The 14,060-nt window shown below is 38.9% G+C and overlaps 1 protein-coding gene across 3 annotated transcripts; it reads left to right on the top strand.

The window, feature by feature from the left end:
- Positions 1-1,980: 1,980 nt before the first annotated feature.
- Positions 1,981-11,298, top strand: mmaa (metabolism of cobalamin associated A). Of its 3 annotated transcripts, none has more exons than XM_023404192.2 (7): positions 1,981-2,084; positions 2,434-2,836; positions 4,008-4,130; positions 4,374-4,544; positions 5,560-5,645; positions 6,608-6,757; positions 10,165-11,298. In XM_023404192.2, the coding sequence occupies exons 2-7, from the start codon at positions 2,434-2,436 to the stop codon at positions 10,453-10,455; spliced, it is 1,224 nt and encodes a 407-aa protein (XP_023259960.1). In that variant the 5' UTR covers positions 1,981-2,084; the 3' UTR covers positions 10,456-11,298. The 3 variants fall into 3 exon arrangements, with proteins under 3 accessions (XP_023259960.1, XP_023259962.1, XP_023259964.1); XM_023404194.2 differs by having other exon boundaries at positions 2,078-2,121; XM_023404196.2 differs by lacking the exon at positions 1,981-2,084 and adding an exon at positions 2,182-2,324.
- The last annotated feature ends 2,762 nt before the right edge of the window (positions 11,299-14,060 follow it).

The raw sequence follows: 14,060 nt of genomic DNA on the forward strand, positions 1-14,060 counted from the left end.
TATACTTTCCCACTGCATGCAGTATAAAATCAAAATATCTAATAGGTCAAATCCTAAATGTTTTGAGCAGTGTCTACGCTTTGAGTCACAAAGGTGATCAAGGTGGGCATGCTATATGTATTACATTATGTATGATTAACACCTTTTTTCAGGAAATATGGAAATGTGTTTTACAGTATAGCCCATACAGGTATAAAGTAAGTTCAAGGTTTTTTTTTTTTTTTTTACACAGTAGTTGCAGCTTTTATGCATTTTCTGTCATTCCTGTTGTATTTATTTTTTAGTACTGAAACCCCAATTACTGCTGCTATATTACATGTTTGCCCACCATTTTATTACCTGCACTCAGTTTGTCCAAGGTCTCAAGAAAGTGCATAGTAAAAAAAGAATGCATTGTCTGTCAAACCTGCAAAGCCACTATTAGTATCACAACTTGTAGCCGGTGGTAGAAAGTAACTCAAGTAATCCTACTTAAGTACAATTTTGAGGCAGTTGTTCTTTACCTGAGTGTTTCCATTTTATACTGCTTTATACTTCTACTTCACTACATTTCAGAAGAAAATGTTGTACTTTATACTCCACTACATTTATCTTAAAGCTATATTAATTAGTTACTTTACAGATCTTATATAAGCATTTTATAAAATACAATATATTGTTGAAGATACCCACTGATTTCCAACCTTTCTGGCTTGTGACACTTCACAAATGAAGTTGGGCTTCCATGTCACATTTTAGACTTCTATGTGTTGTTAGCGGTGATATAACCTAGAATTATTTACCAGGTGCATGAATCATTTATATCATATTGTCACCACTTACCAGCAGTATGTACCAATAATTCCTAATGATAACATTAATTAATCATTTAACACAACCTGGGCCTGGATAAGCAGCAGAAAATGGATGGAATAATACTAATTAAAAAATTGTCTTATTTAAGGTCCACATATAACCAAATATGAACATCATAGTTCTGGTACTATAGATTTTCCAGACAGTTTTTACTAAAATCACATAGAAAAACATTTTCTAAGTATCATTTCTGCCTACAATAGGTAAGAGAATAGTAAAGTCCAGATGGGATGTAAAAATGAACCTCTGCTGCTGTCTGCTGGTTAAACCTGTCCTCTGTCCAGGGGTGGAACCAGACAATGTAAACAGTTGGGGCTTAGCCCCAACTTCAGTCTATATTCAGGGGACATTTTCCCCTGGAGAATTTTCTCCCCCATTCACAGCAGCTACATGCACTATTTACTGTATCAAGCCATTTGTACATCATTTGGGCAAAACATGATAGTTGCCCAGGAAAAAAAAACTTCCGGAGCCTGCATCATGGCTAATTTTCACTGCTGACACATAAAAAGAGGAAAAAATTGTCTGATGTTACTATTTTGAATTTACATGACGTAGGTCGTGAATGAATTTGGCATAAATAGCTTTACTAATCTTGACACCCATTTTTGTTACACTATGTTCACAGAGTTCACAGATTTAATGTTTAGATGACAAATCTACATTTAAATCCAGACCATAATTACATGTGCTGCTCTAACTGAGCAGACATGGATCCACACCAAGGCCAAGTAAATGTCTTCACTACTCTGAACTGAATATTAGACCAACAGAAGAATATTTACTCTATTGATATTAAATTTCTTTCAGGAATAGCATCATAGGATAAAGAACATAGATAAGTACTTAAGTATTATAGTACAGTATTTTATTTGATCTAAGTTATAATATAAACTTCATATAAGAAGTGCTGGGTACTAGGGCCCCATAAGCCGCCCTCTGCTCCGCCCATACCTCTGTCATCTTTAGAGTTTTTTTTGACGATTTAGTGAATACTTTTCAGAAATCACTCATACATTTCCACTTGTTTTACTACAAAGGCAAAAACATTTGACACTTATCTTCTTTACTTACAGAGTTTAAAGATATATTTATCGTATAAATGAATCGACGGAACCTTTTGTCGGGGGCGGTGCCGTGCGTCAACGGAAACGGAAGAGAATGAATGAAACAACCGTTGATATGTAACCTGTAACGCTCGAGTAACACCTCCAGGAAGCTGGTACGAGGTCAGAGTGAATTCATGTAACTTCAGGAACATTTTGTGTAAATAGTTTGCTGGTTATATCTTTTAGAATTGTATTTATAGTTACAGTATTAGCGATTGTTACGCTAACACAGCGTTAGCCTCACGGTCAATAGAAGATACCGGTTTTGTGCTCGTGTTGAAGTTTTCTCACTTTGCTGTCACAGCTAACAACAGTTTAATTTTCGGTTAGCAAGTGCTCAAGACACCGCTAAATTATAAGGTCAAAATAGGATTGAATACGCTATCTTCCATATTTTCGTCATTTTGATGCTACAGTTGAAGCTGTCATGAATGAGTGAAAAGAAATCTCCATTGTTTTCTCCTCCTAGATGCCCCATATTTGCCATAAAATGGGACGGTTTGGCCTCCTCCGCCACATCTCTTCCCTTCCCTCACCCAGGACATGCTGCCTCCACCAAAGGGTCTTCACAGGTTCCCACCCCTGTTACCAGAACACCGTCCTGGGTCACAGCTGCCAGCACAGTAGGGGTGTGAGCACAGCCCTCAGCCAGCACATACATGACCTGAGCGGCCCTGAGCAGAGACTTTTGACAAAACTGTTCGATGGGCTGATCGGAGGACAGCGGGCGTCTCTGGCTGAGTCCATCACTCTGGTGGAGACGCAGCATCCCAGGAAGAAAGAGCTGGCCCAGGTGCTGCTGCAGAGGGTGCTGGCTTACAGGATTGAGCAGGAGAGTCGCAATGGAGGGAAGCCAGTGGCCTTCAGAGTAGGTGTGTGGGCTCGGTTTCTGTATTCAGCTGGGGATAGAGGTGAAGACAAGATTAAGAGAGCTGTGTCTCATTTTCAGCAAACTGGGAATGTGCTTTTTGGCTGACACAGATATTTTGTTCTATTACTTTATCTCTGGTGTAAGTGATGATTTTTGAAAGGACTTCTTCTACATAGACAAGATGTATAGACTGCTAGGGGGTTTGTTTGACAAGGCTGTTGTTTTCACACTGACAGTGCAGATATTCAAACTTTTGTGCTTGTTATTTAGCATTACATTGTAAATACTTAAGGAGAAAATGTGTTTTCGCAGGGTGATTGTTCTTAGGATACATTAGTTGTAAACTATTCTCGCAGAAGACTTTTACATTATTAAAGCACATGTACACTCGCTTATTTATGCATTTAGCCAATCGGCCAATCATGTGGTTAATGTTCACATCAAGTAGGGTCAGAATCCTGGTGGTGTAATGGGGAATGTTTCCATGGTACCATCTTCTACTGGCTTCCATCATGTCACAAAGAAAAAGTCAACTCAGACTGGTTTCATGAACATGACAGTGACTTCAGTGTACATCAGTGGCCTCCCTAGTCACCAGATCTGAATCCAAAAGAACACCTTTGGGATGTGGTAGAACAGGAGATTCACAGCATGAATGGGCAGCTGACAAATCTGCAGAAATGATCTGATGCAATTATGTCAACATGGACCAGAATCTCAAAGGAATATCTGGTGTAAGAAGAACTGAGGCTGTTTTGAGGGCAAAGTGAAGAACTACTTGGTGTCAGTATGGTGTTCCCAATAAAGTGTTTGGCGAGTGTGAAACCCACCATTGACAGTTTCCCTCAAGTCATTTTTAAAGGTAGGTTATCAAATGCCTAAGACAAGGCAGGTTTTAGAGACTGATACCCCAAATTCTATAGAGGATAATCATATCCTCATGTCAGTCAATTTAGCAGTTGACAGTATTGTTGGACTCATATAGAGGCGAGAACAAGACAGGAAATAACTATCACTGGATTAAGGACATTTTTTTATATCAATTTACATCAACAAATTTTGCAATCTTAATTGAAGCGTGCTTAGTCTCAGAAAGAGACAACAGGAACAGGTCTTGACAACAGGTTTTGGTGCCATTTGTTGCTAATTTGATCTCTCTGTTGATTTCTCAGGTCTGTCTGGTCCTCCTGGAGCAGGGAAGTCGTCCTTCATCGAGGTGGTGGGGAAGATGTTGACAGGACGTGGACATAAAGTGTCAGTGCTGGCGGTTGATCCGTCGTCTTGCACTACAGGAGGTAGCATCTGAGACACAAATCATAAACATGATACTGAAGAACAGTTGTTGTTGCGATAGCGGTGCTTTATAACATAACAGAGCTATGTGGGAAATTGTTAAAATGTAAAATAACCTCACTGTTTACTATGTTGTTTATATTCGGATGAATTAATTAGGATGCCACTTGTACAATCAACCAATCATGTTACACCAAAAATGTTTTTATTTGTGTTACGAACTGAAACGATCCCTCTTGTTGCAGGGTCTCTGTTGGGTGATAAGACTCGTATGACTGAACTCTCCAGGGACATGAATGCTTTCATCAGACCGTCACCGACTTCTGGGACACTTGGTGGAGTCACCAGAACAACCAACGAGGCCATCGTTCTCTGTGAGGGGGCAGGATATGACATCGTCTTAGTAGAGACTGTAGGTAAGACACTGGAATTTTCATGTGTTTCTCAAAGTGAATTTTATGCCTATGTGCCGATGACAGACAGAGCCAGGGATATATTGTTTTCAGATTGTCCGTCCGTCTGCAATTATGACATAATTTAACTCAAATGCCCTTAAGGATAGAATCAATTGATGAAATTTTATATCCAAATTATCAAATGTCAACTTCACTGTGACATCATAATGTTCTGCAAAAACACTCATGCAGTAAATCAGGAAGGGGAGATTGTGACCATATTTACTGCAACTTGGCTGGTTGACATACAACCACAAGGTGTTAATTCTAGTTGTTTTTTAATTTTATTGAAATAATATTTAAACTGCAGACTAAAAATTAGATTTTTTATTCTCCTGTGTAATACAGATTTCTGTTTCACACTTGGTTTCACCTTGTATCTGATTCTTCCTATTATAATCAGACACTTATTTTAATACAAATAGGGGACACAGCCTCATTTTGTGTATCTAACTAAATAAACCAAACTTTATAAGCACCTATCAGTTTTCAGAGTTGTCTCCACCACCTTCAATAAGCTGCAGAATAAAATGGGGAAAAAATCTGGAAATATATGACGAAGTATTAACTAAGGATTTGATGAAATATTTGATCAATCTCTCTGTTCTCAGTTTTCGATCTTGGTGCCACAGACACAGTTTGGCCCTTAGTAAGTGTATCCCAGAGGCTAGAATCTATTCACTGTGATGATTGTGAAAGCTATTCAAAGCTTATTCAAAGCCACTTTTGAACTTCTGAACATGTCCTGATCAAGAATCTTATTTCACGCTGAATTACTTTCATTTTTCTCTTGTTCATACATGGTACTGTGAAATCATATGCACGTGAACTATTAATGTGACTGTATGATGCAACAGTCAAGCTGGTGGCCCCTTATTGTGGATTTAGTTTTAGTTTGAGTATATTGCTGGTTAGTGGTGACAGTATAAACAGTAAATAACAGTAAATACAGTAAATATTCTGCCTTTGTTTCCAGGTGTGGGCCAGTCAGAGTTTGCAGTAGCTGACATGGTTGACATGTTTGTACTCCTGATTCCACCAGCAGGGGGCGATGAACTCCAGGTCAGTGAATAACATCAGTAGCAACAAGCTCATCATCGTTGTCAGATCTTGTTTTATCTGTTATGAATTGGAACAAAGGTGTTTTTCTGTGTTTTTGGTTGAATAATACTCAACCAATGTTAATCTCTCAGGTTAGAAAGTTGGTTTTAGCAGCTGGAATACATCATTTCTTGCAGGTTACTAAAGGTTATTCCATGCCACTTTGCTGTCATTGCTTTGAGAATGTCCAGTAACACCAGTATGTTTTGGCATTGGTCATGTGAATACGATAACATGAGAATAATACATTATACAAACTACCATAAAGTTTGATTTCAGTCTCTTCATTCTTATACCACAGATTCACACGAATAAATAATTATTATTGATTATGAATTAACCAACAATACTCCTGTAAATAATAATGTAAATAGATGGTGTAATCTACATTTTGAATTACATTTCTGCATAAATACATTTTCAAATTTAAGTTATTAAGGAGAAACTTATTTTTGTGTCCATGTTTGATGTAAAGATAAGTATGTTGACAAAAACTATATGCTAATCAGTTTATTAATTAGATGAATTACTCATTAGCTAATTACTCAATTAGTTTAACTCATTAGGATTAATATTATGGTGATTATGGTCATTAAGCAGCCTAAGTGGCATTTGTTTTAATTATTGTAATTATATCCTAAATTAAACATATTGACAATGAAACATTGAAAGGTTTTTCAGATTTTAAGTCCTGCTGAAGTGCCACAAAACTATGTGACTTGTTGCATTGAGATACATTGTGTGACTCAAGTAGAGTAAAATAACATCTCGGTCAAAAAAAAAGCTCAAATGATATTGACAGCTGCATTCGTTCTGTGCATCTACTACAGCCTCTATTATCTATAAGGCGTCTAGATCAGATTTATTTACGGTGTTCTGTGAAGTTAATTATCTCCATCTCTGATGCCAAAACCTCTGTCCAGGGTATCAAGAGAGGCATCATTGAGAGGGCAGACTTGGTGGTGGTGACAAAGTCAGATGGAGACCTGGTGGTGCCAGCCAGGAGGATCCAGACTGAATACACCAGCGCACTCAAACTGCTTAGGAGGCAATCCAAGTCCTGGAACCCCAAGGTGTGTGTGAGAATGACTGTGTGTGCACCTATCTACTTGTTCGTATAACTAACAGCGTAGTGAGGGAGGGAGCCAACAACAAAATGATAACGCATTTAAAAAAAAAATAAAACAGATAAGTGACAAGTGTTCAACATTTGACCCACTGAGCAGCCACATCTGCCTCGCGAACCCAACAAGCCATCCCACTGAGAGGTCAGCTGACCCAGGAGAAGGAGGGAGGGGGATGAGGATGATGGTGGTGATAATGATGATCATAATGGTGATGTCGGTGATGTCACCGCATCAGTACTGCAGTGTCTCACTCCTCCCCGCATGTCCCAGCTCACCCGCCTGCATGCCTGGCCTTCTCCTTTTGTTTTCCCAGCCCAATGCAGCATCTGCCCACTGTGCAAGCTGCCAGGCAACACCCCCTCCTCCCACCCCCCCTCACACCCACCCCCATTTCCGACTGCTCTGAATACTCGACTGCTGTGTCATGCATTTTGCTCATTTTAAAGCCTGCACACTCGTATAAAAGCTGATAGGCTGCTCTCGTAGTCGCTTACTCTATTTATTCTTATCTTTGCTTTTCTGCCCTCTTTTGTCTCATCTATTCGGCCCGTAGTAACCTAATCTCTGATATAGTCTCTCTCCCTTTTCATCCTCCTCAGTCTTTATTTTGTTGTCTACCTCGCTCTGCATGAAAATATAAAACATGTCATAAATGCTACTTTGATTTCTGTGTCTTGGCTTATATGTAAAAAAAAAAACAAAAAAAAACAAATAGGGCTGCAACTAATGTTTTTTAATCTGCCTAAGATTTTCTCAATTATTTGATTAATTGATAGGTCGTAACCAACGGTCCAAACCCCAAAGAGATTCTGAAAAAGGCAGCAAATCCTTATAGTTTAAAAACTGGAACCAGAGAATATTTCGAGTTTTTTGCTTAAACATAAGCGATAAGTTGATTATTGAAATAGTTGCTAATTTATTTTTTGTCAGTTGACTAATCATTTCAGCTCTACTAATGATAAGAACTCCAACAATTTTACATGTCAAACTAAAGTTACAGGTCACATGAAATAGAGTTTAGCCTGTGTAAACAGTTGCAAAATGTCTTCTGTGACACTGGAGGAGCTCTCTCAAGTCTGAAAAAAATACACAGCTGACATAATTTTTACTCACTTCAAATCAGAATATTTATCTCAAAGCACTTTGTAATTCTGTCCTCATAAGGTGGTGTATTACTCAAGTTTAACTTGGAGACAACAGATTTTAAACTGAGTTTGAAAGGTTTTTTATAAAGCAGGAAGGGTCTATCAAAAGCGCTGCTGAGGTGATTATGGGAAGTGTAGTGTTGGACCTTGATCTGTGTCCTGTGAGTCTCCCAATGTGCAAAACTACTTGGTTCGCCCAGGTTACCAAAAAAAACAAAAACATATTTTCTTACTTGCCTCTATTTGATTAGTACATCTATCTATGTCAACAGCTTTTAAAGGGACTATATCTAAAGTCATTGAAATGAAAACTGTTAACAGTGAGGTCTGTGCAGTATTCAGAATAAAGGGGACATTGTTTCTGGAAAACAATATTTTTTAATGTAATTTTCTAATTCTCTGCGCACAACAAACAAGATTCCATTCACTTTAATTGTACTGGGATGGAAGAAAAAGATCCTGGATATCTTCAAACCTCGACAAATAAAGGCAAAACTCTGCATGGCGAGATGTCAGTGGGAGCAGGTTTTGCTTGTTTGTTTTTGTTTTTGTTTTTTTATAAGTTATTTGCAGAAGATGATTGGCGAACATACTGTACAGTACGGTTACTCTCAAGGTTGATTTCCTGTTTTTGCATCAGACTCAAATCCAGTCCTTGTAAAATGATTAACCTAATGATGTAATTAGAACATTCATAATTGGCTGTTGATCACAGGCTTCCAATATTTACCAGCTTGTCACATTCAACTTTACCAATTGCCAGTTGATGTCAAATTATCTCCCAATGATACATGTAATTTAATTACACTTTAGCAGTCTGGAGATTGTAGAGAATCTGTGTGGTTTATTTTACTTAAGCACTAAAAACAGAATTACAGTATTAAAAACAGGAGGTGAACAGAAGCAGTTTAGCAGTTTTTAGAATGCACGTCTGACTGCCCTGACTTTTTTTCGTTCCTGTAAATCTGAGGCACTTTTCACTTTTGTGTCTGCTTTGAATTTGAATGTTACACTGAATTTCATCATGTGCTCTTGACTCTGTAGCAAGCTCTGAAAAGAGACAAAAAAAGAACTGAACACTAAAGTGACATTTATCCCCAGATTGCTTGTGTGAACAAGGTGTTATGGGGAGATGAAAACACACACTGTTTGAAAAGTGACATGACAGCTTCTTCTAGGATGGAGGCACATTGCAAACAAGTCTTAAACACAGACGAAACTCACAGAACGGGAAAGCAGCATCTCTGCCGACTCAACTGAAATTAAATTTATGTAAAATGCTCTTTTGCTATTGAACTTTAATACACTTTCAACGTGCCTCTGTCAAAAGTATTACAATTTTGACCAAAAGATATTTTTGACAGAAACCCACACAGTTTGTTTTGCAATGTGGAAAGAACAGCATTTCTTTCAGTAGTTGGTTTTGGCATTTCTGTTTCACATACCACATATTGCTAAAAAAAAACAACTTTTTATTGTTTATTTGTTTATACAAATGGACATTAATGAACAATGACTAAAAACAAATATAAATATACTGGGGTTAGCCTAACAGCTTATTTACACCCATAGACCCAACCTAACTAAAAACTACCAAAGCTAATTAAAAAACACTATACATAGTAAAGTCACAATTGAAATCAGATGTAAATAAACAAACATCACCACACTTTGTTCTAGGATCTTCAACAAACTAACCTAAACTAACCTTTCAAATGAGAATTAAAACAGTTACAGACGATTTGGAGTTGATCTACAAACACATCACATCATTCATGAAAACGTATCTGAGTAGATTTTGGCCTTTTTCTTTTTACACAAAGAGGGTACGGTGAGCAACGAGGATCCTCGGCTGTAACCAGACTGGGGACATTGTGGTTTATGTTAGTGTCTCAACCAATTGACTACTAGGACAGTTTTTTGTATTTGCTGCATCTGACTGCTGCTATAGAGTCGCCTCAGATGAATACCTTTGTCAGTACTGTTCATGAGTTTGACAAAGTGGCTCAAAGAAGGACGTGCTATTCCATGCAGAATTTTGAATATGAGACACAAGTCCGTATTTGAAAGTTTCCATACTGAAGAAAGTGCAGTTTGCTGGGCGTTTGTTGACATCTTTAGGCTGAACAGTCATTGTCCAGACTACCACCTGCTTGTTGGAAAAAGAGATGCTTTAAATTCACACATGCATCCCAACTCCCTCCTCAGGTGATCCGTGCCTCCTCTTACAACAGTGAGGGCATCCCAGAGGTCTGGGCCAAGATGGAGTCATACCGGGATGCCATGTTAGCCAGCGGTGAACTGCAGGGCCGACGGAGGGCCCAGCAAAAAGTTTGGATGTGGAGTCTGATCCAGGAGACCGTTCTCTGTCATTTCCAAAATCACCCCAGTGTCAGAGAGGCTCTACCCCAACTTGAGGAGAAGGTCACCAATGGGGCTATCTCTCCAGGCCTGGCTGCTGACCTGCTTCTGAAAGGCTTCTCGTCATCATCTTCATAGTAAACGCTGGGACTGGATGGATGTTTTACGGTTCATTAGGGCCACTTGGTGCCAAAAAACACTAGGACAGAGTGAGAATATGCGACCTTGACTCTGTGGTTTGCACAAAAAGAAGCAGCCTTGCTGTTTTTACACTTAATTTGAAATTTAAAATAAGTGAGGCAGAAGTCACCCCTTCCACAGAGACTCAGTTTCATCTTGCTTTAATCCAAATCAGGAGAGGCCTGACTGAGCAGACAGTTTCATGTCTCACCTTTGGCTTCAAGACATATTCACATATGGACAGTGGAGGGAAACGATGTAAAAGAGTTCTGCCATCATCCTTTTTTTCTGATGTTTTCTAATGTAAAGAAGATACTGAGACTGTCTTCTCAGACTAGAACACTAAAGCCCTCATGAACAGTTTTAATGAAATCAGTACAAAACATACGGATGATTGTAAAGGCCATGTTGTTACACTTGGGAAACAGACTGCACAATACTGATCACTTTTACAAAGTGTGTCTTTAGAAGAAGCTGAGACTTGTTTTTCCGGCCAGAAATACTGACATGACAAATACTGTAGTGAGAGTATATGTGGTAAACAATTCACTGCCACTGGCACTCATGCCCATAGATTGATTTACAATTTATAACCGCAAAGGAAAAGTTTTGTAGAACGGATAAGGTTTAGAGCAGCGGGATTGTACAGTCACTTGTTTCTCTTGATGAACTGCTGTGGACTTTGCTCCAAGAACAAACACAAATTCTCTTGGACAACTGCACTTTCAAGATGCTGATTATGCTGTGACTCTTAAATGGATAAGTGAATAACATTAAATCTGTCAGTACAGTTGGCTAAGATTCCTCTCTCCTTGTGTTTGCTCATGGTATGAAAAAGAAGGGGGTACTGATTAATGTAACCTTTACGAATATTAGTCCTGAGATTTGTCAAAGATGTAATGAAATGTTTTCTGCACTCTGGAGCCAGAAATGTCAGTGCAAGGTATCAACTGAATGAGTCAGCTGCTCAGTTACTTGTAATTCAGGCGAAACACACTTTAATATTTTTAGAAGTACCTTCATAATGCACTGCACTCCAGGACACCACCAGAGATCAAAAGACAAAGAGAAGTCATCTACTCATGACTTCACTGTGGCTACTTTATTAATTTTAAACAGACTTGCTGCTGTATTCAGGATAAAGTGGACTCAGTGTCAGTAGCATATGCTTGTAAAATCTACACGACAGGTATTTTCCATACGAACATCAGAGTCATCACAACGGTGTTCTGCATACAATACCTTTGAGAACTACAACCGCAACTGATCTAAATCTGTAAATTGTTTTTTAAAATAATCAATCCATAAGTCTATAAAAAAAAAAAAAATTGCTTGCATTTGTCCAAAACTCAGACATTCGGTATACAGTGATTTAGAAATGGAGAACAGCAGCAAGTCTTCACATTCGTGACTACAAAAATATTTGCCATTTTTCCTTGATAAACAACCTAAATTATAAATCATTTATCAAAGTTGATTGACTAATTGATCAGTCAATTTTTTTTCAGGATTATCAATGAGACTTTTTTTTTGGTGCTCTTCCATTATGTCAGAACCTTACCAAAATAAAGGGAATTTACAAAAGAACATCAAGTACAATATAATACAAGTCAGTGCAATGCCACAAAATACAACTTTTGTGAAGCATATCATCAGTTTTTAAGGAAACTGTGTGAAAGGTGTTGATTTAACGCTATAGTAATTTTATGATGCAATGTTTAGGTGTTATTGTATTGGACTGCATCATATTAATAATATTAATTGTAACAATAATAATAATAATCTGTAAAACCTTTTTCTTAATCCAATTTAAAAGTGCTTAGACAAAGAACAGAGAAGACAGTAATAAAAATACAATAAACAGTAAAATAGATCAATTTAAAAAATATAAATATATATATATATATATATATATTATATATATAATATAACTCCACTGAATGGATTCTAATGTCACTTGCATCTACAGATTATAGAGAGTTTAAAAAAAAAAAAAAGATAAGAGGGGATGAAATAAAGGTGTGAAAAACTCTCTCAAGGTCACTAGCAGACTAATGATTGGACTTACAGTACGTACAGTGCTCATGATGTTCACAATGTGTGCTGTCTGTAGATGTGAGTTCTTACTTTCTTCGACCACTAGAGGTCTCCCTAATTCCACTCAGCTCTGAATTCATCATCCTAATGACTGATCCCTCAGTGCCAACCACCCTCCCCCTCATAATGCCCCCGCCTCCTGCCCTCCATCCATTCTTCATTGAGGTTGCCTAGGGTGCCAGGTCACTCGGAGGTGAGGACATCAGCAGCTGCCACTCTCCTGGAGCACAGGCTGTACTGTAGTCCTCGCCCTCAGTACCGAACCCTCCTCAGCTACTCTCAGTCCTCGCTGAAAAAACAGAAAGGAGCTAAGCTTAGTACAGTACAGTACAGGAGGGTTGACTGTGTGACTGTACAGCTTTCAACCTCAACCCTCTCTTTGAAAATAGACTATTTTTCAAGGGGGAAAAAAATCGGGTGTATTCAATACTAATCCATGCTTGTCCTTGCTCTGTCTGCTTTGGAAACACTGAGACTGAGCCCCCCGACCGCTGGACTGGCTCCCAGGTCGCTGCTTGTTTGCTCCCGACTGCGTACAAGAGGAAGAATGCCCCTTGAATGCAGATGGATTCATTAGGTCTGAGTAACACCCTTCTCCTCCATCATGCTGACACAAACACATACACACTGTAACTGCTCTGGCTTTGCAAAAGGGAACAGTGAGTTCTGCAGCTCTGGACGCTCTCCACACACACACACACACACACAGACACACAGACACACAGACATGCATATACGTACACACAGTTGTCTCCAGTGTAAACAACACCATGCGGTTTCACTAAGGAAGATTAACTCAAATGCTGCTGGATCGTGTTCGGCCATTTTAGCCTAAACACATGGCCCATCCACATGTGTTTAGCATTTCGCTGGATCTCTTGAATGTAAGCAGAGGACAGAGACTGGCTCTTTGATGAGGTTTTTTCATGTTTAATGGAGGGGCTTACATTGACAGTCTTTCTTTGTGTCAGCAGTCTCAAGTCAAAATGCTTTCCTGGCTCAGGACAAAGCAAAACGGTGCCCTCATACTGATGTAATTGCAGTCCAAAAACTCAGCTTTTCCCCTTCAAAACCTCAAAGTCTGGAATGAGCACTGAACAATGGGGCTGCTACAAATGTCAGTAAACAAAACAGACATATCGTCACGCAGACAGACATCAATGTTTTTCCTCTTGATGGTTGTGTCAGCGTTAGAGTTTGGCTGTTTTCTGGTCAGATCAGAGCGTGAGGGAAGCCTGACACTGGGGGATATGTCAGACTGGCCCTCCTACCAGGCGGATTTGGGAGCTGTGTGTATGTATGTGTGTAGTGTGACAACTGGTCATGGGCTGTTGGTCACAAAGCCTCACCCCATCCTTGCTATGTTTGCTCCACTTCTCACACACAAGCACACACTGTGTCACCACACACATACACAAACAACTGTCCTGCGCACCTCCTACATATCTTGTACATACATACAAGTC

Source organism: Seriola lalandi, unplaced genomic scaffold, assembly GCF_002814215.2.
Source record: "Seriola lalandi dorsalis isolate HSWRI2012SDOR001 ecotype SW California unplaced genomic scaffold, Sedor1 jcf7180002054234, whole genome shotgun sequence".
Classification (NCBI taxonomy): domain Eukaryota; kingdom Metazoa; phylum Chordata; class Actinopteri; order Carangiformes; family Carangidae; genus Seriola; species Seriola lalandi.